We start from the raw sequence: 27,614 nt of genomic DNA on the forward strand, positions 1-27,614 counted from the left end.
AACACAAGAGGGAAATATGTGGAATCATTTAGAGGACAGGTGTATAGTATAGTGCCAGGTGAATTGTTCCATCCCATGAAACCACTGACTTTTCTCTCTACCCAATAAAGCTTTCACAATACTTTCCTATCCATGGTTGTTAAGTGAGATCTGGAAAGCGTTCACAGAGATATTTGTTTTTAAAACATAGAATCCAAGTAAAACAGTCATTAGTCATTAGCTACCTTTACTGTTTACATTGTTGTCTTCTCAAAATTAATCTCTTTTTTGTTTTATTTTAACATTTGATTTGATTTTGGTTTCCGTTTGCTTTGTAGGGGTTTTGTCATGCAATCACTGTACCTAGTCTGAACTTTTGGGACAGTGTCAGTTATTTTCTCATGGTTGAAGCAGGCAGAGATGCAAAAATTCATAGATTATAAGGCCAGAAGGGACCATTGTGACAATCTAGTCCGACTCATTACATGGCAGTTACATGCATGGATAGAGGGGATAAGGAAGTACAAGCCTGCAGTTAAGACTCTGAATGAACTGGATATCTGGATTCAAATCTAGTCTCCGCTACAGACTTTCTGATCCTGGGCAAGCCACTTAGGCTGGGAGTTTGAAAAGAGCATAAGGGAGTTAAAGACCCAAATCCCAATGAAATACAGTTGGCGGTGGGTATCTAACTCCCCCAGGCTCCTATGAAAATCCCAACCATAATATTTCTATATCTGAGTCCGCATCTGTAAAATGGGAATTGTAATACTGAGCTACCTAACAAGGATGTCGTGAGCTAAATTCATTAATGTTTGTGAGTTGCTCAGCATTACAATGATGGGGCTGTCTAAGTATATAGACAATAAATGTCCTAATTTGAAGGATAAAAGAGGTCGAAAATTGAGGGAAGGGAATGTGGGTTTAAGATCGATTATCTTTATTTACTATTTGTTGCTAGGTTCTTTATAGACAGATGGTGGCAACCGGCCCAACTGTGCTCTGATATCTTTATAAATCAGGAGTAGTTCTAGTGAAGTCAACTAAGTTATGCTGGTATAAGTGCAGTCAGAATCCAGCCAAAGGTCACTTGCAGATCTTGAGCTAATTAGATGACATACCGACAAGAGGACGGAGAGGTCAAAGTGTGACTGAATGGCAAGGTAAGGCATGTGTTTTGTTAGTTCCACAATTCCTCTTGTGTGTGCGCTTAGGTACTCGTAAATGTCAATAGGACAAAAGGGTGAGGCTATGCCAGGCTAGGCCCTATGAGCTACCTTGAAGGTGTTTCTCCCCCAAAGAGGGTCTTAAAAGAGAAGAGGGCAGAGCAAAGGTAATAAGGTGAGCAGGGGGATGAGACAAGAAGAGGGAGTAATTCTCCTGAGAGTCGGGTCATCTGATCCTACAATCCAAACTCACACAAAACTCCTGCCAAAATCAATGGGCATTTTGCGTGTCTCAGGGCTGTAGGACTAGTCTTACCCTTTATTTCTTGTTCAATGGCATCCCCCTATGTGCCCCCATCTTAGCTGCATTAAAACAGCTGCATGATAAATAATTTCAGTTCCAATAGATTGTTGTATATACCCCTGAATTTCTCATTATATTTTTCCACAAAGCAGATGCACCTTCACAATAGTGGCCCTTCAAGACCTGCAAAGATAAATGGGTTTGGTTATATCCGTATCTGCAGTGTTCCTTTGTATTTCTTCATACTTGCACAAACTCTATTTACTTCACAAGAGAAGTAATTCTTAACAGCGTCAGTCTATCCATCCAGTGGGTTTAAAGCATAATCCGAGAACTGAGTTTTTTCAGTGCATGACTCCAGTCCCACCCGGATCGTTTGCAGCTAGAATTCCTTATCAAAGAACTCATCAAACAGAGGGATTCTCTCCGTCTTGGTTCTCACTAGTGCAGGTCTGCGACCCAGCTTCCTCTCTTCTCTTTTCCAGTCATCCGAGTCAGTGCTAGAGCTGTCCCAAAATAGAGCTTGTGGCTCCTGATGCTTTACGAACCACATTTCCACTTTACTGCTCTGGCTGGGATAGGATTCAGCCATCTCGTGTCGCTCCAAGAATTCTCCATCCCATGTATTTCCTAAAAACAAGAAAACCATCTTCTTAATTATTCTGGGTTGCACACCCAATTGCAGAGGATTTATCAAGGGCTTACTGTAGAATCGCATCAGAGGAACCCTGTAGCGGGGTGGACACCTGCTCCTGCCCTGAGGGGTTGGAAAAGCCCTGCAGAGGGCTGGGGCGGGGCAAGGTAAAACCCTGGCTGATTGGGGGAAGTGGCTGCAGCTGGGGCCATGCCCCAATCAGGCTTCAGCTGGCCTATATAAGAGGCTAGGAGCCAGGAGCTCAGTAGGAGTCTCTCTCTGCCTTCAGAGAGAGAAGGGCCTGGCTGCAGGGAACTAGAGCAGAGTACCTGGGTGGAGCAGGGCTGGGGAAAGGCTGAAGAGCTCCAGCCTGGAAAGCCCCAGGCTGCGGCCTAGTGTTAGGCCAGGAGGTACTGGGGGTTGCAGAGGGCAGCCTGGAGATAGGCAAAGGCAGCAGGTCCAAACCCAACCTTGCCTGTGATGAGTGGCTGATACTGCAGTCTGCCCCAGGGCATGGGGCTAGATGGTGACTGACAGTAGCCGGATACTGAGGCGAGGTAGGGTTAGCGGGTGGGGGTTCCCCTGGGAGGGGAGACCTAGTGTGTGTGTGTGGGTATTGCCAGGGGGCAGCACCCAGAGCAAGGGGCACCGGGGTCCTGGGAGGGACACGGGGCCAGTGCAGAGGACAAGGCAGATCACTGCCCTGCAGAGGGCGCTCCAGAGGCTGGTGAGCTAATTCCCTGGATGACCAGCAGGAGGCGCCGCAGGGGTGAGGCCGGACGTCTACAAACCCAGAGCCCAATTCCAAAATTTGTGCTAAGCAAACTATTTTTCTTTTCTCTCCTTATGTAAAAAAAATTCTCAGACTGTAAGTGTTAGATGCTGTAGCATATAGGAAAAGGATAATGTCCCTTTAAATAGTTTCTGAGCCTTCTAATGGTGCTCACCATGTTTATGTTCAAGAAGCCATCGGAAACCAGCTAATGTAGCCATCTGTATGTAATTAGGTTCTGAATGTTCATAAATATTTAGTAAAAATGATTATTTGAATCCAGATGTGCCCATTGTGCTTTCTTTATATTGTTGTTGTGTAAAGCAGTGGTTCTCAAACTAGGGCCGCCGCTTGTTCAGGGAAAGCCCCTGGTGGCCCGGGCCTGTTTGTTTACCTGCCGCGTCCGCAGGTTCAGCCGATCCCTCGGCCCGCACCGCTTCCCGCAGCCCCCATTGCCCTGGAGCAGCGAACCGCAGCCAGTGGGAGCCGCGATTGGCTGAACCTGCGGACATGGCAGGTAAACAAACCGGCCCGGCCCACCAGGGGCTTTCCCTGAACAAGCGGCAGCCCTAGTTTGAGAACCACTGGTGTAAAGAGCACAAGACCCAACAGATACATTCTGGAATAACTCCAGTACTAGAATGCCATGTTTATTATTAGACCTGGTTGAATAATAGATTTTTTGGTTCATTGGCAATTTTGAAAAATTTTAACAATGTTTCAGGTCAGACTGAAAACAAAATTTTAAAAAAATATGTTGGTGAATTAAAACGTTGCATTTTTTTTTTATTCCAGACGCATGAAACCTTTTGTGTCAACAAAATCAAAACATTTCATTTTGATTTCAACCATTTTAAATTGTTTTTTGGATTTTTAAACAAATAAAATTAAAGGAAAATTTGAAATGAAAAGTCATTTTGAACCGAAAAATCAAAAAGTTGAAAATGACCAAATGAAATGGTCTGATGTTTTCAGAATACTTTAAATGAACGATTCAGCAAATCGACATGAATTTACAAAATGTTTCAATGTCGTCGAATCTGCATTTTTCTTTGAAAAGTTTTGACCAAAAAATTTCACCCACCTCTATTTATTCTGCTCTTTCCAAATTTTAAACCAAATGTTGTTTTTATGTTTAGTCATAAGGGGGGAGATTTTATACTTTTATGTACAACATTTGTTCATTCCCAGAGCCATTTTTTTAAAAGTGGTGTGAATTGGTCCCAAAAGCTGTGGAGCACGCGACCCTGATCCAGCAAAATAGTTAAGTACGTGCTTAACTTCATGCACATGACTGGCTGCAATGAAGTCAAGACCAAGTTCTTATGTACTTTGCAGGGTCAGGCCAGAGTGTTGAACACCAGGCAGGGTTGAGCTCTATATTTGTAGGTGCATAATGATTAAATATATGGTGTGATAAGAGGCAGCATAGTTTAGTAGTTGGAGCATAAGGCTGGGAGTCAGGACTCCTGGGTTCTACTGCCAGCAATCATGTCTGCCTATCAAAGGTATTTATATGCCCCCCCCCATTATGATAGTGTCTGAGCACCTCACAATCTTTAATGTGTTTATCCTCACAACACCCTTGTGAGGTTGTGAAGTGTTTTTCCCCCCCATTTTACAGATGGGGAACTGAGGCACAGAGACTAAGTGGCATACCCAAGGGCACACAGGAAGTCTGTCGCAGAGCAGGGAATTGGGACTAGGTGTCCCAAGTGCTAGACAAATGTCCTAACTGCAGGCCCGTCCGCCCATTCTTGTAAGGTATCTCAGATGGAAAGCACTGTCTAAGTGGTAAAAGAGGTAATAACATCCCTGGAATGTCTCTCTGTGTCTCCCTCTGAAGTCTACAATATCTATTGAGTCAGTGTGACGCGATGGACACAGCCGTAGGCATGGCTGAGAGCTCTTTTTGTTCAGAGTATCACCAATCCTATCCTATCTCCTAGAAGTGGAAGGGACCTTGAAAGGTCATTGAGTCCAAGGTCATTAAGTTCAATCATTATTGGGATTTGCTGTCCGTTACCATCCAGTATTTAAGTTTTCAACCATTTTGACTTTATGAATTACACCCGTACTGTGTACAGCTACAGCAAGGCATGTACCTACACTACGTCAAGCATCCTAGACCATTGTGATATCAGAGGTAATGCAACCAATCACCACCCTGACTCTACAGCTAATTTGCATGGCACAATTTCATTGGTTGTATGAGGGAGCCTGCACAGAGGAGTGAGTACTTGGCCCAGCTGCGCACCTGTGGACCCAACTGCCACCTGCATTAAAGAACACAAATTTCCCAGCACAACCTCCCAAACATAAAGCAGCACAACCACCCACACGACAACACAACTAGGACACACAATAACCCGAAACACACACAGCCCTTCCCTGCAGCACACCCCCCTCACTCTCTGCCTGTAGAAATAAACACAAATCTCCCAGCACAACTTGCTCAACACAACAGCCCACCCAGCATACCCAATAACCCCAAACATGAATCTGAAGCCTAGAATGTCTGTTGAGTCAGTGTGAAGCGAGAAAAACAGCTACAGGCATGGCTGAGCGCTCTTTTGGTTCAGAATATCAGCAGGTTCAATTGTCACTGGCAGCTGCAGTCTGTAACTGCCCATTTTTTAATAGCTGAGACATTTTCAGCTTTTTTGCAGCCTTGCCTTTACAGCTGTGAGACGGCACGGGCCTGCAGCGGCTAGTTGTTATTATACAGCATAAGCAAAAGATACTTGATGTAATTATGTCAATAGTGCTTTTGCAATGATCTATACTGTGCTGGGTCTTCATAAATCAAGAAAAGGAAACCCCAAAGAGTAAAGTGGAAGGGAAATTGTGCTAAGAAAGATGAAGGTGCAGACAAAGCAACCAGATTCTGATGCCAGCTACATCACTGTAAAGCTCCATTTGTTTTAATGGCATTATTACTGCAGAGATCAGAATCTTGCCCAAATTCAAACCACTCAGAGCTTGGGTAACTTACACACCTCGTGGGTGTAGTGCTCTGTCCCCACTAGCGGCACCGAGACCCCTTAGAGATTAATGAGCCTGCTACAGATTTAGCTAAGGGCCCTGGGGCTTTTAGCTCATGCATTTAGCTCCCGAGATCCCAGGTTCGCTCCTGTCCGCTGCTGACCAGAGTCTGTCGGCGTTACACCTGATTCACATCTCACACTTGTATATCTACGTTAACTTCATTGAAGCGACTCTGGATTTATGCCATTGACAGTGAGATCTGAATCAGGCCCTTGAGTAGTGTGAAAAAAAATGTGAACAGAGTTAAAGGGTTCAGAGAAGCAGTTCCGAATGAGTTCTTCATCAAATGAATTAGAGGGGACAGGAGCCCACTCCACCGTGAATTTGTATTAATTGCTAGGGCTGTACCATCTGTGTAGCGTAATCAACGGCTGACTACAGTGCATCCTGACAGGTAGGCTATGGCGGAGTCACTGCTCTATTGAGTACTACGCACATGGACTGAGCAGAGCCGTCCGTACAAACTCTTCATCAAAAGGAGTCAGACGCTCCTCAGTCTCAAAGGCCTCTCTGTGGAACAGCGTCACTTCAGGGTTAGCCGGATTTTGTTTTGCTGTCCCTGGCTGACTCCAGACCCTTCAGTCGCAAGGGCCTAGTTCAAGGTATTCCATCAGGAGGCAGGTTGTACTCTCCTAGCTAGCCGAATGGCAGCTTGTGTTATTTTCAGCGCACTCCCTGAGCAATGTGGTCCTGGCATGACCTGTGAATGCAGTGATCTCTGTTCCCCATGAATATGCCTATACAGTAGAATGTGCCTTGCGTGGCCATCCAACCAATCAGTAAAAACTGGGCATCTAGTAGAGATAGCCTGTAATTAAAGGTTTAACCAAAGTGTACCAGAAACCACAGGGTGCACTTTAAAGGGTTTCTTTAGGACAACAGGTTGCCTTTTGAAGGTGGCTTTAGTGCAGCTATCTAATTAAAATATCTTTTGCCAGCCGTATTCAGTTGTGATTCCCCTTCCTCTCTGGTCCAGCAACACTCCTGAGTCTTTGGGGTTCTTCACCATCTTCCCCTAGAGCTAGTGGGCCTGAATCTGATCTCAGATTCACACTCACTTTCATCCAGGGCATGAGGCTAAAGGTGAAATTCAGCCCTGTGCAGGTGGCCAGCAGAAGCCTGTGTTAAGGGCTCACGTAGGATGAAAGTGGAGCCTGGGCCTTGGCACTCCAATGCTACAGACAGATAAATTTCATCCACAGAGACCCTCACTCACCTACACACCAAAAGCTATACCCATCTGTGATGGGGTGCCTACCCCACACAGGCATAGCAGGGGTTTCTCATGCCCTGTCCCGGAAGAAGCAATGGAGGTGAGTCCTCCAAGGGATCCAGAGAGGCTGCGTGAAACACAGCCAATCAGGGGGGGAATTGCAGGGAGCAACCAATCCAGGCCTGGCAGGCTCAGATAAAAGGGCGCTGCAAAGCAAAGTAGGATCAGTTGCTGCTAGGAGCCCAGGGAGTAAGGCCTGCGTCCCTGGAGGACTGAGAGAACTTAGAAGCATCTTGGACAGAGCAGTGACTGGCTCCTAGGACTGAAGCTGCTGAGTGCCCTGAGGTGAGGGCAAAGAAGGTGCTGGGGCCATGGGGAAGTGGCCCAGGGAAACAGAGCCGCATTGACAGAGGTTACAGAGGAGCAGCAGGAGGCTGCTATTTACAAAGTCCCTGGGTTGGAGCCCGGAGTAGTGGGTGGGCAAGCCCAGGTTTTCTACACACACACACCCAACTCTCACCACTGGGAAAGTGGCTGGGCAATAGGACAGTGATATGCACGTTGCCCCCTCCCTTTCTCCCCCCAAGAAGGCAGAAACAGAGATGATGACCTAACTGGAGGGCTGAGTGGCAAAGAGGATGCTATGGTTCTGGGAGCTGAGAGAGGAGCCGTAGGCGGGAGCAGAGACAGAGTGCCGATGTGAGTGTTGGCCTTGAGCTAATCCCCAGCATGACCAGGAGGAGGCACCAGTCTAGCGATGAGGACTGCGCCCCGTGACACCATCCCATTGCTAAGGAGACATGAGTGCAGACTGGACAGACTTTTTTGAAATTTGGACAACTATGGCATTGAAAATATAAGCAGAATTTCTGGAAGACCCGGTTTTTTTTTGTTATGCCCATAAGGTTTTCCTAGAAGTCTAACTTATCACTGCTTTTGCTCCTTTCTCTTCCCCAGCGAGGCTAAGGAAGCAAAAGCATTACATGTTACACATACCATTCTGGCCATGAGCTTTCTGTTCCCCGCCTCAATCTGTGTGTATCTTGGATTCTCTTTTCACATGGGCCCAGCCTGCTGGTCTTGTATAAAGACCAGAGTTATGCTGCTGTGTGCCATCCAGAGCCCCAAACACGTGGTTCTGCCACGTTCACCAATGGAGCCAGGGGAAAGAAGGCAGCTGCTGAAGAAACTACTCTGGGAGAGGTTAGATGAGTCAGCGAGAAGGGGTTGTAGCTGGCAAGGGTGGCCAACTACCCATGTACATGGGCTAGAGGCAACCAATCACTGGTAATCCAGTGGGTGCTGGCAGCTTTCCAAACGCCTCTTGCGCAAATTGAAGCCTTTGCCAAGAGAGCTGTGTGGCTCAGGCTCAGATTGGGAGCAAGAGAAGGCCAGTGTTGATGTACAAGGTAATGTCACAGGCTGGCTGGCCCCTTAAGGAGACTCCGACTCACCCTTGTCTGCGATGGTCAATGATTGGCTACCGTTCCGGCTAATCCTAACTGGCTGGCGATCAGGTAGCCTTGGCTAATGATTGGACACCCTGTGAGAGGGTTTGCACAAATGACTGGGGGAGCTCAACTGGAGAGAAGAGCTTCAGGAGAGAGTTCACGCCTTGGGACTAGCCTTGAGGGGATTGAGCAGCAGAGGGGAAGGAGACTTCTGAGGTGGGGCTGAGCAAAAGCCAACCCACAGGTAGATGGCTTTTGCCTGCTGTCTACAGGGTCCCTGGACTGGAACCCAGAGGAGAGGGCAGGCCTGGGTTCCTCTACCAGCTACCGGAAAAGGTGGTGTATAGACCCCGAGGCCAAGGGTGGAAGGACTGTTGAGTCGGGACTTGGACCCAAAGACTCAGCTTGAGGCCACAGGACTATTGTTTGTTGGCCTTTCTGTTACCCCAGAATGGGTGGAGTGACCCGGCCAAAGGGCTGAGTCAAAAAGAGGCAGGCCGCGAAGGGCTGTCAGCAAAGGGCGCTAGATGAGGGGAGCCTGCTATCAGGCTGTGTGGGCTCGTATGTCACTATTCTACAGCAAAAACAGGAAAAATCCCCATCAGGGAGTCAATGGTCCCTGCCCAAAAGGACATCTGCATAGCAGGCAGCCAGCTGGGTTCTCTACACCTCACAAGTGGCTATGTGCTGGGTGGCAGGAGGCAACGAGAACACGGATAAGCTCCCAGGCAGGAACACAGCCCAAACTGGTCATGGGGGGCTTCAGAAGAGTCTGAAGGAAAGGAGCATAAGATGCCCGGAGGCCAGCTCTCTTGCGGCCATTCTCTCCGCTAACCCTTCACAATCGTAGTGTTAGACGGACAAGCTTTGGGTTTTCTGATTGCTTCACTGCACCATCGAGAGGATCCAGAGACCTAGTGTAACCCACACACGTCCTGGGTGTGGTGTTCTGTCCCATCTGAGACCACTTAAAGAGAGAGATTAAATGAGTCTGCTCTACAGCCTTAGCTAACAGCCTGTTGGCTTTTAGCTCGTGCGGTAGAGGCTCATGCACTAAGCACCAGAGGTCCCCAATTCGATCCTGCCCGCCGCCGACCGGGGTCTGTCAGTGTTACACTTGCAAAGAGCAACTGTTTGGTACTCGTATTATCGCAGAGCCTAGGAGCCCTAGGCATGGACCCGGACCGCATTGTGCTAGGTGCTGCACAAACACAACAAAGAGACAGCCACTGCCCCAAAGAGATTACCATATAGACAGCCAGAGGCTGGGGGAAGGGGTAGGACACACGAGTAGAGTGAACAATGTGATGGCAGAAAATGTCAAGTCAGTTCCATGGGGGGTTCTCTCATTTTATTTCCTTTATGTGCATATATTTAGGAGAGGATCAGCTAAATGGACAGAAAAGGGAAGGGAGAGGAGACAGTGAGGGAAGTGGGTGAGGGGGGCAGGGGAGAGGAGGGTAAGAGGGGCAGGCGTGGGGTGACACAGAGGAGGAGGGGGAAGGTTGAAGCAAACAGCCAGTCAGCATGGGGCAGAGAAAGTCCAGAGAGCTGGAAACGCCTGCCCCAAACAGGTACAGGATCAGGCCCCATGTCTGTCTCCTTGTTGCATTTAATTTCTCAAAGGGCCCTGGGCTGGAGCTCAGGGAAGAGGGAGAACATAAGAACGGCCATACTGGGTCAGACCACAGGTCTATCTAGCCCAGTATCCTGTCTTCTGACAGTGGCCAATGCCAGGTGCCCCAGAAGGAATGAACAGAACAGGTAATGATCAAGTGATCCATCCCCTGTCGCTCATTCCCAGCTTCCGGCAAAACATATCCTCCATGAATTTATCTAGTTCTTTTTTGAACCCCAAAAAGTTGCTGGAGGACCTGGGCGCCCCACCAGCCACTGGAGAAAGGGGTGCAAAGACCCCAGGGACCAGAGGTGAAACAAATACTGTTTCAGAACTCAGGCTGAAGCGATGGCTTGAGATTGTTTGTTGGACTTTTTGTTACCCCAAAGGGGCTACGGGGGGAGCTATAAGTGACCTGGCCGGAGAGAACCAGCAGCGGATTGCAGAGCTGGAGCAGCTGTCGATAGGGGGGAAAGTTAAGGAGAGCCTGCTATACCAAGTTCCACCACAAGGGAGTGAACCAGCCTTGAGTCCCCTCTTCTACAGTATGCTAATTATTGCAACCATACAGGAGTTTTACATTGTGCAGGTCCATGTACTGGCACCAGGGATGAACTCGGCCCAGTGCCCATGCAGGGAAATCAGTCCTTTTCTATTATGGTGGGCAGGTATTTTGCTTTGTTTTTCCTGATATAAATGTCTGTGTGTTACAATGAAGAAACGGCCATAGTAACTCAATTTGGTGGCCAAATTAACTGGGCATGTCTTAATTAGTAATTGGTAATGCTCAGAAAATAAACTCTCAAATACTTCCTTAGAGTCATGCACTCTACAGGAATAGCCAACAATCCCACAGTGTCAGTGCAGAGAGATTGGGGATTGGCCCTGCTTTGAGCAGGGGGTTGGACTAGGTGACCTCCTGAGGTCCCTTCCAACCCTGAGATTCTATGTAGGGCCCAGTCCCTGGCTCTGGCCAAGCTGGAGTCAGTGGGGGACCCAAGAGGAGGGGGCAGAGCTGGCTGCATGCCATTTTTGCACTTTCTGAGCCCCTGGAGGTGCTGCTGACTGGGATTCCTCCTCCTGCTCATAAGTTAGAGTCGTTCTGAGGCTCCTCTAAGACGTAGCAGCTTGTTACGGTTCCCAAGGGGCATTGCTGGGGAACACTGGAACACAGCTGGACTCCTGTGATTCCCCAGCGTACCAATATGGCAGAGGTTCGGGGTGCGGGAGAACAGAATCTCAGCTGCCCAGTTAGGGTCACTTTATGGCCCCTTCATATCGCCAGAGTGGCAGAAAGAGGCAATGGAGTTGAAGATTTGCTCCAGAGTATTTTGGATCCTTACCATGGAACGTTTTTTGTAAAGGGAGACCGATATCGTGGGGTCACATTCAGGCTGCTTTTCCCTGCGTATGTGAAAAGAGGAGGCCAGGCACAGAGAGCTAAATAGGTCCTAAACGTGGGCCACAGTTGTGGTTGCTCTAACATACTCAGAAGCCATTAACTAAGAGGGTACAGAGATTCCTCCCTATGAGGCTCCCCGACTTATTGCAATGCTGCCATATTTAATTCTGCTTCCTGGAGGCCATTCTGAACTCCATCTTTACGACATGTAGGATGCATTCCAGGAGACTGAACAGCTGCAGGGGTTTAGGGCAGGGGTGGGCAAACTACGGCCCATCGGGCCATTTAATCCGGCCCTCAGCTCCCGCCAGAGAGCGGGGTCAGGGGTTTGCCCTACTCCGGCACTCCAGACAGGGAGCGGGGTCGGGGGCTTGCCCCGCTCCGTGAGGCTCCCAGGAAGCAGCCGGCATGACCCCCGTCCGGCTCCTACGTAGTACGTGGAGGCATGGCCAGGTGGCTCTGTGCGTTGCCCCGTCCGCAGGCACCGCCCCTGCAGCTCCCATTGGCCACGGTTCCCAGGCAATGGGAGCTGCAGGGGTGGCGCCTGCGGATGGGGCAGCGCACAGAGCCACCTGGCCGCCCCTCGGAGCCGGAGGGGGGACATGCTTCCGGGAGCTGCTTGCGGTAAGCGCCGCCTGGAGCCTGCACCCCTGAGCCCACCCCGTGCCCCAATCCCCTGCCACAGCCCTGATCCCCCTCCTACCCTCTGAACCCCTCGGTCCCAGCCCAGAGCCCCCTCTTGTACCCCAAGCCCCTCATCCCCAGCCCCACCCCCAGCCAGAGCCCTCACCCCCTCCATGCCCCAACAGCCTGCCCCATCCCTGATCCCCCTCTCGCCCTCCAAACCATTGGTCCCAGTCCGGAGCACCCTCCTGCACCCCAAACCCCTCACCCCCCCACCCCCCAACCTGGAGCCCCCCCACACACACTGAACTCCTCATTTCTGGCCCCACCCCAGAGCCCGCACCCCCAGCCGGAGCTCTCACCCCCCTCCCGCACCCCTACCCCCAATTTTGTTAGCATTCATGGCCCACCATACAATTTCCATACCCCGATGTGGCCCTCAGGCCAAAAAGTTTGCCCACCCCTAGTTTAGGGCCACCAGTCACTGGCTTGCTTAAAGTGAGAAACTTCCAAGCATCAAATAAGTTTTCATCTCATGGGAAAATGACTCTACGTACCCTGGTCTCCATTAAAAGTTTGATCATGCTCAATGGGGACAAGGTCTTCACCTTCAGAGCAATTGTTTCTCTGAAGATTTTCGAGGACTTTCTTAGCCTTGAGCTCCCTCGTTTTTTGTTTGTTGATTTTTTCCTCCCTGTGAAGACTTCTCTTCAGTTCCTCCTGGCTTTGTAAATGATTCATCTGTATGAGCAACAGAGGAGTAAATAGGTAACTGTTTTCCAAGGGTTTAACATCTAAACTCAGCATAGCTTTAGGCTAACGATCTAATTCTGCAAACAAATAGGCACTTGAATAACTTTACGAGCTCAAATACAAGTTTGCAGAATTGGGCCCCGTCAGATTGCAAATTTGCCTGAGTTCTCAGTGCGATGGGTTCCCCCCGGGGTACCACCTGGAACCGGGGTATCACTGAGCCTGCTGACGCACCAGCTGGGCTCAGTGATACCCCAGTTTTAGGTGGCACCCTAGGGGGGGAACCCGTCATACTCAGGTCATCCACAGACAGTGGTCAAGCGAGGGCTAATATTTCAAATCAGGAATAATTGCTCAGTTTTTCCAGGAAATAACATATTAGATTCAACTGTTATCTGAGTCCAGTGACCATCTGAATAAAAATACTAAGATCTGTGCTCCCCCCCACCCAGTACTGATATTCTTGGCCTCGTTCCCACCATGTAATTAAAGAAAAATACAGAATACCAAGCTCTTGTCTAGCACCTTTCTTCTGAAGGTCTTGAAATGCTTTACAAAGTCTCATTATCCCCATTTTACAGATGGGAAACTGAGAGCATGTGCCCAAGGTCATCCAGCAGAGCTAGGAATAAAACTCAGGTCTCCTCACTCTGTCCAGTGCTCTACCCACTGGGAAACACTGGCTCTCATAAGGCCTGACTCTGCCTTGAGGAGAGGGAGGAAAAGGGCATATAAAACAACATCCACCAGGCAGGACTGAACGTGAGATCTCCACCACTTCATACGCCACTATCACTTGAGCCATTGGATAATTCTAGCAGCTGCTACCACAGCGGGCCCTTAACATTAAGGGGACAACTAGTGGGGGACACAATACACTTAAGCCAGCAGGCTCCCTACTGGCAGAGAGACACAGTTTAAGTTCTGAGATGAACACAAGGCTTTTGTTCTCTAAAGCATCAGCAGACACACATACTGAAGGTCAAATAATTAGTTACATCAATCCAATCCCACTGGAGTCAATAACAGAGGAGAACGTGGCCCAGAGAACTGCTCTTCAGGCACCATGGATGGTTTCTAAGGCAAGGTGCCAGCTCCCATTGTCTCTGTGATTCAGTACATGGAGTGGATGTCATCAGAAAATCATTCATTTCCCTTTTCCAGTTGAGTACTGGGTGGCACAATGGCAACCACAAAGATGAGGACAAAGGGGAAGCCACAAGAGAGACAATGAAGACAAAGGCTGGTAATATAGACTCCAGCCAGGTGGAGAAATGAGTCTGAGCATCTCCCTTCCTGAGCTGAATCCAGATGCAACAGCAGCTAGACCACCAGACCTACTGGCTGACTTCAGCCTCGCTGAACCCATGCATGGATTTTATCATTCCAGTTCCCTCTTTCAAACACCTTCAAAACCCACCAAGATTGCAGCCTTACCTCTTCTCGCTTGCGGTTCATTTCTAACATCTGCAGCTTGTGTAAGTGCTGTCGTCTTCCAGACGTATATTTTGCAGTTTGCACTCGCTTCTCCAGCTCCTTGCACAGTATTAAAAAAAAAAAAAATGCAATGCTTGAAACAAACTCACCAGCTCACCGCTTTAAAATCCAACCCCATTCCTTTCAATGCGTGAAGAGGCCACTTACCAGATACAGAGGTCTGTTGCCAACTCACTCAATTTTATTGCACGTCTCTCAATATTTGGTGTTTTTCTTAAAGCTCCAACTCTTGGGATCAGGTTATTACTTAAAAATCTCAGTTTAAATTAAAAAAAAAAATCCAACCCAAACAGTTTCTGGCCCTCCAGGTTGCAGAGAAGTTTAAAAATGTGACTCCCAAATTGGCCAACAGCTGGTGAAAAATTAGAAGAGCTCCCACATTACTGACTTTTAAATAATGAGATTTTAAAAATCTCATGGTTTTTGGGGGTGTGGGGAGGCTGGCTCATCATTTTTGAGTGACTGGGGTAACAATACTGCATTCTCACTGTCCTCTTGCTCTGATAGATAAATACCACTAGAGTTTGTGCTATAGCTCTGAGTTTTACAGAGCAGGATATTAAGTCACAAGCAGAAAGCTGCAATTCCTATGAGGCACATTTTTGGATGATCACCTGGAGACAGCTGATTTTTTTTCAAAGGTGCTGAGCATCGGCTGCACTCATCAAAGTCAATGAGCAAAAAGCGGGTTCAGCGGTTAAAACCAAAGGAACGCTAACAGCTGTAAAATCCAGTGCAATGTCACCAACGCACCGTGAGGACAATTGCCGCAGACAGAGAATGTGGTTTGCCTGCTGCTGGAAGCCAATTGCTGGCGGCACCTCTGAAAATCAGGCCCCAACACCCAGACCAGCTAAATACTTTTGGTGTCTAACTCCTGATGAAATCAATGAGAGAGAGGCACCTAGCTATCTCTGAGGATCTGAGCCGTAAATGTCTCACATTGAATATTCACAAACAGAGGGACTCAATATTAGTGAATGTTGTTTTGACCCCTTAGCTTACTGATGCTAGACTGCAGTTGCTTTAGCTAGATCTAGGGTGACCAGATGTCCCGATTTTATAGGGAGAGTCCCGATTTCTGGGTCTTTTTCTTATATAGGCTCCTATTACCCTCCCACCCCCTGTCCCGATTTTTCACATTTGCTGTCTGGTCACCCTAGATCCCATCTGCCAGGCTGCTCAAACTTAAAGATGAGGGAAGCCGCAATCTCTTATTTTGCACCCGTAAGAGGCCTAAAACTACTCCCCCCAGAGTCCAAAGGAAGTTTACTTTTGACTTCGATTTAACCAGGATCCAGGCCTAAATGGAACACTCCAGCCCCAGGCAACTTCCCAAAAAAGCTGGTCAAACTTTTTTCCCCTCCCCTCCCCTCCCATATACACATTGTTGTAGCCAGTCTGCTCACCAGTGCAGCGCTCAGCTGGCCGAAGCTCAGAACGCCTGGGATAAACAACCACACGGTCTGTTCTCATTTGCACGGGTGCAACCACGTTGGCTTTGATGGGGTCATGTGAGCGTAATAGAGAAGACTATTTGGCCTTAAAATGAGACCTCTCATAAGTGACTATGGAGCGAGACGGGCACAGCATGCCTGGTGGGAAGTGGCTGACTATGGACTTGATCTAAAGCCCATTGAAGTCAGTGGAAGACTCGTACTGACTTCAGTGGGCTTTAGAGCAAGCTCTGTAAATGATCAAAGCACATGTCTGGAAAGCTGTGGGCTACATGAATTTCCTAGCGTGCGGTGCAAGGTAAAGGTGCGACTGTGCCAGTTTTACCTGTATTGCGGGGACACCCACCTTTGCTTTTCGGGCTGCTGCCCCTTCCTGCTGGCTGAGGAGCTTTTCAGAAGTGATTACTTGTGGAAGGTCAGCGGGTTCCAGCTTCTGCAAGTCCAATATTTCTAACAGTCAGCGTTCCTCATGCCATGCGATCATAAAACACAAAAGCCAGACATTAAACGGTCTCGACATTTTTCCACAGCTCATAGGCCCAGAATAGGCACGAAAGAGCAGTATCCTTAATAAATACTCCAAGATCTCTTTGGATCTCAGCATCTGTTGGCATTTATTCATGGAGGGCCATAGTATGAGTTGCCAGAACGGAGAAGAAACACCTGAGTTAGCGTTTAACACAATCTAAACTTTAAAGATGTGTGCTTCTTTTCAGATTGATTGTTCTTATTACCATGTATTTGTATCACTGTAGCGCCTAGAGTCACCAGCCGAAATTGGTGCCTTAGTATGCTAGATGTTGTATGTACACAGAGCAAGAGACAATCCCTGCCTCAAAGAGCTTACAGTTGAAACAGATGTAGGGTGTCAAGGGAAACTGAGGCATAGAGCGGTGAAGTGACTTGCCCAAGGTGATGCAGCAGATCAGTGGCAGAGCCAAGAGTAGATGCCTACTTTCCTGAGTGCTAGTCTATGGCCCTATCTGCTAGACCATGCTGTCACAGTTCAGGGTTCCTCCACCTATATTCCCCTCCATGTTCCACTCTAGGCTCCCAGCTGTAACCTCTCTTGGGCAGAGACCCACCCCTCTCTCCCTGCTGAGCAGGGTTTTACCAGGCTGCATGGTTCCCTGCCTACACTGCGATATCCCCAGCAAGCCAGATGGCTTAGACACTCTGTGTTGTGCTTTTCTTTTTCTTCAGAGGCGATGAACAGCGTAATTGTCCCCAGCTAGGAGTTTCCACACAGCTCTTTCTTGGCAAGCACATTTATTTTTAAGGGGTAAACACTACAGAGAAAACATTAAAAACAGAATTTCTATACAAATGCTAACATCTTACCTGAGGTCACCCATCAGTCTCATGGGGCCTCAGGAGGCTAAGGTCCTTCCAACCCCTCCTAGGAAGGATTGGGGCCCCTGCTGGACAGAAATTCCTGTCCATTGAAAAATGGCCATGAGTTCCTTTCAACTCAGGCTATTTATCCCAAAGTCCTTTCTTTGTCTGTTGGTCTCTGGAGAATCCAGATTGAACCAGTTTACATGAGTCTCTCCAGGTGGTGATAGCTCTATGGAGGTGTCACACACTGAGTGAATTTGCCTAATTACCCCCAACATATTCTTAGCTCTAGGTGGGTTGTGGCAATGCTCCCCCATGGAATTAGACAATCCCTGGCCCACAATGACACACAAACTTAATACAGGAAGATCTCCCAATGATATGGTGGGAAATTACCATATCTGTCACACACGCTGCTTCTCTTCTAATGTTATGCCCAGTAGTACCTTATTCAGTGGGACTTCTCATGGTGTAAGGTATTATTCGAGGGGAGGGAAGGAGGGAAAGTCAGGCCCTTCGTCAGGATCATTTTATTCACATGAAAGCACACTTTTTATTTCTTAATAGCGCTGACCAGAAAATTTCTCCAGGACGTCTTTTTCCCATCAAAATTTCTATTGATGGAAAGTTTCCAAGCAACTGTAGTCTCAGATCTTTTATTAAAGCTAAATGCCATACAGTTGTGTTTGAAAAGATATCTGCCATCAAGGTTAAAAACTGCAGATCCCTTTACCGACAGCTGAGTATGGAGTTTCTTTTGAAGGAATTAAGAGACCTGCTTAAAATGGGCAAAACTGCAGAGGGGTAATAGAGGTCTTTATTGCTCTGGTACCTGTTTGTGGCATTGGGGTCCCAATCCTGCTCCCATAAAAGCCAGTAGGCATTTTGTCAATGACTTCAATGGGAAGAAGACTGGACTCATGCTTAATGATGGACATTAACTTCCAGGAGTATGAACACGCCCTAAATTGTGACTGTACTTTAGCCAGCTATAATGAATCAGTGCAAGGACTTCTTGATTTGCAAAGAAATAAAGACAGTAACTTAATCATAAAAAGGTTATCACTTAAAGCAAACCGGAAAATGCAGAGTTGAGTCCATGATGCTTTTTGACTGGCATTGTAGCGGGTTGGGGGGTTTTTTGGCTCCGTCCAACCTAACAAAGACACTCAGGACCCAATTCCAAGCCCACAGCAGTCAATGGGAAAATCTCCATTGTTTTCAATGGGCTTCGGCTCAGCCCTGTAGACGTGATTGTAATGGTCATTTCTGCTTTCAAATAATATTCTTCCTACACTTGGTAGTTCATCCTAAAACCAGTGGCAGTGCCGCTATAAACCTCTGAGCCTCCTATGGTATATGGCAGAGGTCCCTTTCTGTGACTCTCATGGTGCTCCTGACATGCGTCAATGGGAACCTTTAAGGATCTAGGCCAGAGAGATTAAGGCCACCATGTGTATTCAGGACAGTAATTATGCACGTGCTTAAATATTATCCAACACGAGGATGACCTGAAGCATGTGCTTAAGTGCATTTCTGAATTGGGGCCTAAGCCCAAGCTGTGAGTTAGGTACCTTGGAGGATCTGGGCCTACGATGACTTACCAATGATCACAAAGAGCCAGGAACCGAGCCCAGGTCTCCTAAATCTCAAGCCAGTGCCTCAACCAGAGGGCAATCCCGCCTCTCACAAACTTGTCCTAATAAAAAAGTTTCCTGTGTTTTGTTTTGTTTTTCTTCCCTACCCCTCGTGTCTCCATTGACGCTATTTTCTTTAGTGCCTGAAAAACTAATCTGAAGTTGTACTAATCTAAGAGATGACACTAGATGGCAGCAACTAACCCCCAAATTACAGTATGCAGTGTAGTTGCAGCTGTGTCGGTCCCCGGATATTACCTTGCACCCCTTGCCGCTCTAATATCTTTTATTGGACCAGCTTCTGTTGGTGAGAGAGACATGCTTTTGAGCCACACAGCTCTTCTTCAGGTCAGACCTGAAGCTGAGCTCTATGTGGCTCGAAAGCTTGTCTCTCTCACCAACAGAAGTTGGTTCAATATAAGATATTACCTCGCCCACCTTGTCTAACTACCAATAATAGTCCAGGCTGTAAATCTTTCACCAGTGCCACCAAAACAGTGAATATAATGTTGCTAGCGGCAGGCAGATAAACTCACTAATCTATTAGCGGAGCCTACTATGGCCCAGAGGAAGGAGAAGGTTCAGGCTTTAAAGTTCACTTTTGCTGAGTGGAAGGAAATCTGATCTCTTCTTGCACCTTTGTAAATTTCACAGACTGCTCCTCAGGACCCAGCCCATAGTTGGAATCTTCTAATACCTCTTGAAAAGGGAGAATCTTATTTCTCCGTTTTGTTATGTATTACTGAAAATGTTTGATCCAGAAAGGACACTGCTGTTCTATTTTGATGGCAGTATCTAGTGGCATTAGAACAAGCATTGGGGTGGAGGGGGGGGATAATAAAATCTCTAAGTAATAAACACTATTGACAAAAGTCATATGCTAATCAACGGTCATATCGTTTTTACACTTACTGCAGCAGACCCATGCTCCCAATATGGCCGCTACTTCTGAGGAAGGTGTTAAGAACCCTGCAGCAGGCAGAGGTAGCATAATCAGTGGCGCCGGAACGAGGGGCCAGGGGGCCAGGGCCATCCCAATTTTGAAAGTGGATGGGCCTGACCCATCCACTTTTCTCCAGGGCAGACCCCACCCCCTTCCTCTTCTCTTCCCCCTCAGGACCCACCCCCCAGCCAGGCCAGCAGGCAGCTGGTGGAGCCTGGCCAGGGAGCCCGGGAAGTTGTGGGAGCCACGCGGACCCTCCACCGTTCCCGCCCCACCCCAACCCCCAGGCTCCCCGCCCGGCCCAGGGCTGGTGGAGGTGGAAGGTCCATGACTCCACACCAGCTCCCTACAGCTGCCTGCGCGGCTCTGTCCCTGACCCGGCTCCTGCCGGGGGTGGGGGGAGGCTCAGAGCCACATCCTGGCCATGATAAGAGCAAAGCTGGCAGCTCTGGGGAGCCTGAGTCCCTCCACCTGCCCTAGGCAGCAGGTCCAGGGGGCGGGGACACGGGAGGGGGCTGCTTTCGGTGCCACCCCACCCCAGCTTGGCCAGGAGCGGGGCCTCCGGGGTAAGAGGAGGGGCCTCTGGGGGAAGGGGCAGGGCCTTGGGGGAAGAGGAAGGACAGGCCCCCACTCCCCCACCCCCCCATTTTTGGGAAGGCTCCGATGCTCTTAAGCATAATCTGCCCCTTACATTAAGTATCATTCTGATCTAATGGGGTCAGGCTGTGCCACATTTGCCTTCTGTGGAGTTCTTGCACCTTCCACTGAAGCAGCTGGTGCTGACCACTCTCAGATACAGGGCACTGGACAGTCTTATCCAGTCTGGCCGTGCTTATGTTCCTAATTGTTCAACTCTGTAAAACTCTCTGTTACCATTAGATGGCTGGATCTTGCACTCAGACTGGGTATTTTCCCTTCTCTATCTCCACTCTCCCTCCAGCTCACAGTCATGCCTCTAAATAGAGGACTGAAATAATCATCAGAGATATTGACAGGGCAGGGATTTTATGGCCAAATTCAGCTGCCACTAGGTACTCATTGAAGCCTATCATCATAGAATGTCAGGGTTGGAAGGGACCTCAGGAGGTCATCTAGTCCAACCCCCTGCTCAGAGTAGGACCAATCCCCAGACAGATTTTTGCCCCAGATCCCTAAGTGGCTCCCTCAAGGATTGAGCTCACAACCCTGGGTTTAGCAAACCAATGCTCAAACCACTGAGCTATCCCAGCCTAGCCTGCTAGAAACTGCTCAAGTGAAGAGAGGATTTTGTTAGGAAACTATTATACTTCTTTAAGTCAGGGCTGGCCTTATGCGTGGGTGACCACCCAAGGTGCTGTGGTCAGGGGGGTGCTGTGGTCAAGAGACAAGAAGCAGGACAGGCCTGGGGTGTGAGGCCACAGAAGGGAGCTCGGGGCAATGGGGGGAAGGCAGTGGGGCCTAGGAGCAACGGGGGGATAGGTGAGGGGCCCGGGGAGACAGTTGGGGCCTGGGGGAATGGGTGGGGAGCCCAGGGACCAGGGGCCAGGGGTGCCAAAATACAACTTAGCCCAGGGCGCCATTTTCCCTAAGGCTGATCCTATTCAAAGTCTGTCTTTCACGGGGTGAGAAGGAGGGGAAGCTAAGGAGGGAAATTTATCAGGCACTTAAAGTCTGAATGAATCAAATGCTCTTGGACCATCCACAAAGCTATCTGTGGGTAGCCTGGCTCCAGAGCATGACTGTTGTCACTTTAAGGGAAAGGTCCTTCACAGTTTACAAACATGCCAACCTTTGGCAGTGATGTTGCCCATAGCGTACGGGGTGGAGTCTGCACACAGAAGTTGACGTATGCTCAGTGCAGGACTCGAATGGGGCCTACTCCCTAACCTTGGGGGTGCCGGGGCCAGTTGCCTGGTGCAACTTAGAGCCACCTCAGAGCTGCTCTAAATTGCACCCCACTGTCTATGAACCCAAGCGACCATTCTGGTACCTAGGGATTACCAGAGCACAGAGACACCCACCTACTCCACTCTATCTACGGGAGGGGGTGATGTGGAGCAGTTACCCCAGTTCTCTGCCAGCTGGGGAGTCCCCCTAGCCAGCTCACAAAGGTGATATTGTGTCATAGCTGGCTCATAATCTCTGCTCTCTCCTGGGGATACAAGGTCAGTGGATCTCTAAAGAGCCGGATGAGCAGTGCTGCAGGTCGAATAGTTCTAGGTAAATGCTAATTGCATGGCCTGTTTCTAGATGCCTTTCTGGAAGACATGCTTTAGCCAAACCCAAATTATGGGCTCAATGCCAGGGTAGCTGGGTGAGATGTGGCCTGTGATACACAGGTCAGACCAGATGATCTAATGGTCCCTTCTGGCCTTCAAATCTATGAATACCTCGACTTACACATGCTGTCCCATTGACTTGATAATATCACTGTAATGGGATGACTCACCTGAGTAAAGCTCCACGGTGGTTTGAGATTGAGGCCCATGTAATAAAAATAAGTGTCTTGAGTATCTCACTGTTTACCATCAACTACCGAAACCAGCGTGCGCTTCAAAAGGCAAAATATTTTCCAGTTTGATATAAAGATTTAATCAAGCTAGCAACCGAACAACACACGGAGTCGGTGCTCGGCTAGTCGATGGCAGAAATGCAGAATTTAACAGCTCTTCTTAGCTGTCTACATTGGAAGCTGCACTTGGCCTGGTATAAAACTGAATTTAACAGCAGCGCTGCACCTTCCTTACCCCCATCGAAAAGAACTTTTCGCCATTAAGAGCAGTTCTAGCATTTGCACGAATCTCTAGTTAGGCAACGTGTGGAAGGCAGAAAGGCTGGACCTGTGGCTAAGGCACTAGTGTGGATCTGGGGAGAGCTGGTTACAATGCCCAGCTCTGGCACACATTTCCTGTCTGGCCATAGGCAAGCTGCCCAGCCTTTGGTGGCTCAGTTCCACACCTGTCAAACAGGGCTGCCTCACAGGGTGTTGTGAGGATAAAGTCCATTAATGACCGGGCGGTGCCCAGATACTACAATGATGGAGGCCATTTAAGAAAAGAGCTAGAAAAAGGCACATAGTGGGTAGCATTGGGCTTCTATTCACTCTGGCTCCTCTACTAGGAGGAGACTTGATCTCTCACACTCTAGCAGCTCTGAAGGCCCGTCCAATAGATGGCCGCAGTGCGCAGACTTGCGGAAGGACAGGTAGACAGACAGACAGACAAAGGAAGCATCTTTTTATATAGTCAGGCTGTTTGGCATTCCCTTTGACTGCTTCCCTTTTACACGGTGTGAATCAGGATTAAGGCCACTGATGTAAATGGAGTGACACTAGTGTAAATCCAACCCACTCTCTTCACAAAATACCTTCATTTAAATAATTTTGAGTTAGAAATAATGACCAGCAGCGCTATAATTTCTTACCAATATAGTTCATTCTTATGGCTTTACTATAGCTGAGTACAGAAAAAACAAGACATACTCGGGCATGTTTACAATTAAAATGGGATGTTCCCATTAAATCCAAGTAACTCCTTAGGTAGCCTTTTAAATTCATCTTACTTGGAGTCTTCGAGGTGGATGCTGTTTAATAATACTTGTTTCTCCCGTTTCCATCATGATGTCAAAAGAAATGGGTCTGGGCACTTAAAGGAACAGAGAAGGAGAAGAAGCCAATCATGTTTTAATACAATCGCAAATTGATCATTAACTATTAGGCTTTATTACGCAAAAGCTTCATGACCTTCTAGTTATAGTGTAACATGACCTACCGTAGCCCATCTCCCAAAATACATCAGCACATGGGGAAAAAATGCGTCCACTGGACACCAGAGCTGAGTGACTATCAGCAAAAACTCTTCCCTGAATACTTGCTCAAAACTGTCAATGAATTCCCTTTATCCATGCTCACGTCCTTTGCTTTCCACAGACATTCCTGCTATCAGCTACACCTCTACCTCGATATAACGCTGTCCTCAGGAGCCAAAAAATCTTACCGCGTTATAGGTGAAACCGTGTTATATCGAACTTGCTTTGATCTGCCGGAGGGCGCAGCCCCGCCCCTCCGGAGCACTGCTTTACCGCGTTATATCCAAATTCGTGTTATATCGGGTCGCGTTATATCGGGGTAGAGGTGTATTACTGGCACGGATAAATATGGAAAATCACATGCACCAGTATTGGGGAAAACAGAGGTTTAAATGGACATGTTTGAGTATCTGCGCTTGGCTTCTACGCTCAGTCAGGGACTAGAAACAAAGCCATCTGATTCACTTGGCCAGTCACCACCAAGTTAGGGCTTTATCCCACTCCCAGTGAAGGTATAGGGAATCTTCCATTGACTTCAGCTGGAATTAAATCAGCCCCCACCAGTGAAAAGAAAAAGCTCGCTGAAAAGAGTCTGTGTTCAATCCACAGAGGAAAAATCTCAAGGAGGCTTATTGATTATTATGAAGAACAAATACATTAGAGAAAATTGATCTGCTCACAGATATTCCATGTCTGATAGAGAGGATGAATTCATCTGATTAAAAGACTCACTCGGCTCTACTGGACACACATACAATGTTTCATTATTGAACACAGAATTAAGCTTTATCAACTATTTAACAAGTAAGGAACTAGAGACATTTGCTGCTCTAAATACATTTCACGTTTTAGTAGAAAAAGTCCCAAATAGCTGACTTTTCAAAGAAAATATTTAGCAGCCATTAAGCATATAGGGGAAAAAGCAGCTTATAACTCAAGATTGCGAAACTCTACTGTTTAGAAGCCACCGTTCTTAAATCCATAGGGCTAGTTAGTGCCTAAACAATTTCTGATTGTGAAGTAGAAATACAAAGACAGTGAGTTATTAAAATATTAGATGCCGCATAAGCTTAGGACTTAGATGCAGTGGATGGGTTAGCGGCATGGGACTCAGGAGGACCTGAGTTCTCTTCCAGATCTGATATTGAGCTGACCTGCTGCGTGAACTTGGGTAAGTCATTTCGCCTTTGTATGACTCTCATTCCACTCCCTCCTTTATTAATCATTTATTTGGCTTGAGGTACATAAAAACGGCCATATTGGGTCAGACCAAAGGTCCATCTAGCCCAGTATCCTGTCTTCCGACAGTGGACAGTGCCAAGTGCTTCAGAGGGAATGAACAGAACAGGCAATCATCAGGTGATCCGTCCCCTGTCGCCTAGGTAGCACCTAGGAGCGCCAGTCATATATCAGGACCCCATTATGCTAGGTGCTGTACAAGCTCAGGACAGAAATAGGGTCCCTGCCCCCAAAGAATTTACAATCAAAGTCTATTTAGATTGTAGGCAGTTTAGGGTAGTGATTGACTCAAGGGTCTGTACAATGCCTAGCACACCAGGGCCCTGATCTGGGATGGGACCCTGGTGCATGACCGTAATATGAAGCCCCGGCCTAAATTTAAGAAATTCTACTGTTTGTTTTCTCTTTTGCTCTTCAATAACGAAGATACCTCACGTGCTCTTAGAAAGTTTAACTTAACACACGCTGAAATGAATCCCCGTGAACGAAATAAAACATTTTGTGTAACAGACATTGGTTTGTTTAGACAGTGATGCAAGCTAATTCGTCATTCAAATGTGATACACTCTTATTGTCAAAAACAGCACGTGTAATGGAATATGGCCCTGCCAGAGAGGACTTTTTGTAAATGAACTTGCTAAATACAATGGTTAGCTCTTTGCTGAACGGAGTAGTTATTTAAGTGCTGTTGCTGTCATAAAACACTCCAAATGTCATGCTGCATATCCAGAGCCAATCTGTATTCATTCCTAAACCCGTTCTGCTCCTGAAATGTGACTGCTATCAGGGTAGTGGTACATTTTCTCTCATGCTCTTAGCGTAACTATCTGCATGTAACATGGAAGGGGGGAAATATCCAACCCCGCTAAGCCACATTACACCAGTCTTCCTGTTAGAAACACACTAGGGCCTAATCCTGCATCCATTTACTCATCTGAATAATCCCACTGACGCCAAAGGAGACGTATCTATGTAAGAAACAGTAGGGTGGTTCCCTTGGAGTTGTATTACTTGGTTATTCAAAGCAATGTTTCCAGCTCCACTCCGGTGTTGCGTACTGTGGTCTCGGTCCTCAGCTGGGTCTAAATCAGCTGAGCTCCATAATGATTCTCAGCTTCTTTGGTAAAGTGCAGTGAGATCTACTGATGAAAAATGCTAGATAAGAGCTTGATATTATTATTGTTACTGCTCCGATTTACATCAGCTCAGCGTCTTGTCCAAACTGTGAATAATTCTTTGGGTTTAACCCAGGGCTGTGTGTGGATCACATAACTATGTACACATAGTAGAGATGTATGGTAACATATTAAGGGGTTGCTCCAGAAGTACGCCTCAGGACCTGTCCTGTAACTCTTCCACATCTAGTCCCATTGAAGTCAAGATCAATGGGACTACTTTCATGTGTAAGGATAGGAGTACTTGTGGCACCTTAGAGACTAACAAATTTATTTGAGCATAAGCTTTCGTGGGCTACAGCCCACTTCACTGGATGCATCATGCATGATGCATCCGAGGAAGTGGGCTGTAGCCCACGGAAGCTTATGCTCAAATAAATTTGTTAGTCTCTAAGGTGCCACAAGTACTCCTGTTCTTTTTGCGGATACAGACTAACACGGCTGCTACTCTGAAACATGTGTAAAGATGACTCTCACAATCAAGGATTGCATGATCTGGGCTGTTTGAGATTTAAATAAACAATTGAGACAGTTTTCTAAAACAAGCTGAAAAAAATGATTCCCCCCACCCCCAATGCTGTAATATACAGGAAGTGTCAGAAACAGACACATGCCTAGAATAACACACACACACACACACACACACACACACACACACACACACACACCCCTGCATTTGAGAAACCTTCAGCTTTCTACCATTTGTCTTAGTTAAAATGCAATGATTTTCTGCTGAGCCATATATCTATTTGGCAACAGAGAACACGAAGAACAAATAATCAGCCAATCCAAGCAACCTAGAAAGGGCAGTCGCTTATCCATGGCCAGGTTACCTGTGGAGCATCTGCCATACAGAGTTTCTCTTAGGGGTGGAAGCTGCCTTTGAAACACTGGATTTCTCTCCTCCATGGCTGCAAAGGAGCATAAACGTCTCTCTTCCAGGGTATTGTGAAATCCACACACCGCAGCAGTGCAAGGAGAAGTAGGCACCTCCTCTTTGGTTTGCACTGGTGCCACTTTTGTCACCTTATGATGAGCCCTGGAGTAGCTCAGGCCCATTTTACCGAGTTACAACATTCAAAGAACAAAAAGTCTATGTGCAGTAGTTCCTGGACTTGACCATAGTACTGATCTGTGTCTTGGGCTCCCTTTGAAGGCAACGCCTGTTTGTAAAGCTCCCAGGTTCCCTCCAGGGCAACTTTCACGGTCTGCCTGACCATACACACACACACAGCTGATTGGGTGTCTGGGAAGCCAGTTTCCATGGCTATTCCTCCCCAAGCCTTTCCTTCCTAAATCCAGATTTGGTGAGCCCAGTTAAACATTGACCCGGGCTGGCCACTTCCTGGAGCAGATGAGAGGCTGGCTGCTATTGAATATTAAACTAATCCGGAGAAGTCTGAGGTAAATAACAAATATCAGTGAGTCTTTCTCTCTCCCATAAATATTTGCATCTGTTGTGGAAAATCGACCACACGGTAGATTTTGGATCAGACAGCCTGAGGCTCCTTTACTGATTAACCAAACATGCATGCATGGGGGAGTCAGCTAAGGCAGCCGAACACCCGCCCGACAGAT

At 47.7% G+C, this 27,614-nt stretch overlaps 1 protein-coding gene across 1 annotated transcript; it reads right to left on the reverse strand.

The window, feature by feature from the left end:
• Window positions 1-1,831: 1,831 nt before the first annotated feature.
• Window positions 1,832-27,095, reverse strand: CCDC198 (coiled-coil domain containing 198). The gene is made up of 6 exons (XM_065404278.1): window positions 26,870-27,095; window positions 23,377-23,459; window positions 16,265-16,351; window positions 14,402-14,500; window positions 12,769-12,952; window positions 1,832-2,079 (listed from the first exon to the last, which is right to left on the reverse strand). Exons 1-6 carry the CDS (start codon window positions 27,093-27,095, stop codon window positions 1,832-1,834), a joined length of 927 nt encoding a protein of 308 aa, XP_065260350.1.
• Between the last annotated feature and the right edge of the window lie 519 nt (window positions 27,096-27,614).

The sequence above is a fragment of the Emys orbicularis genome, chromosome 4 (assembly GCF_028017835.1).
Source record: "Emys orbicularis isolate rEmyOrb1 chromosome 4, rEmyOrb1.hap1, whole genome shotgun sequence".
In the NCBI taxonomy this organism is placed as follows: domain Eukaryota; kingdom Metazoa; phylum Chordata; order Testudines; family Emydidae; genus Emys; species Emys orbicularis.

Coding starts and splice junctions, on each gene's coding strand:
- CCDC198 (XM_065404278.1), bottom strand. CDS start 27,095: ATGGGCCTGAGCTACTCCAGGGCTCATCATAAGGTGACAAAAGTGGCA. Junction 14,501..16,264: donor CAGCAGCCCGAAAAGCAAAG/GTGGGTGTCCCC, acceptor ATACTGTGCAAG/GAGCTGGAGAAGCGAGTGCA. Junction 2,080..12,768: donor AACTTTTAATGGAGACCAGG/GTACGTAGAGTC, acceptor TCTTGTTTTTAG/GAAATACATGGGATGGAGAA.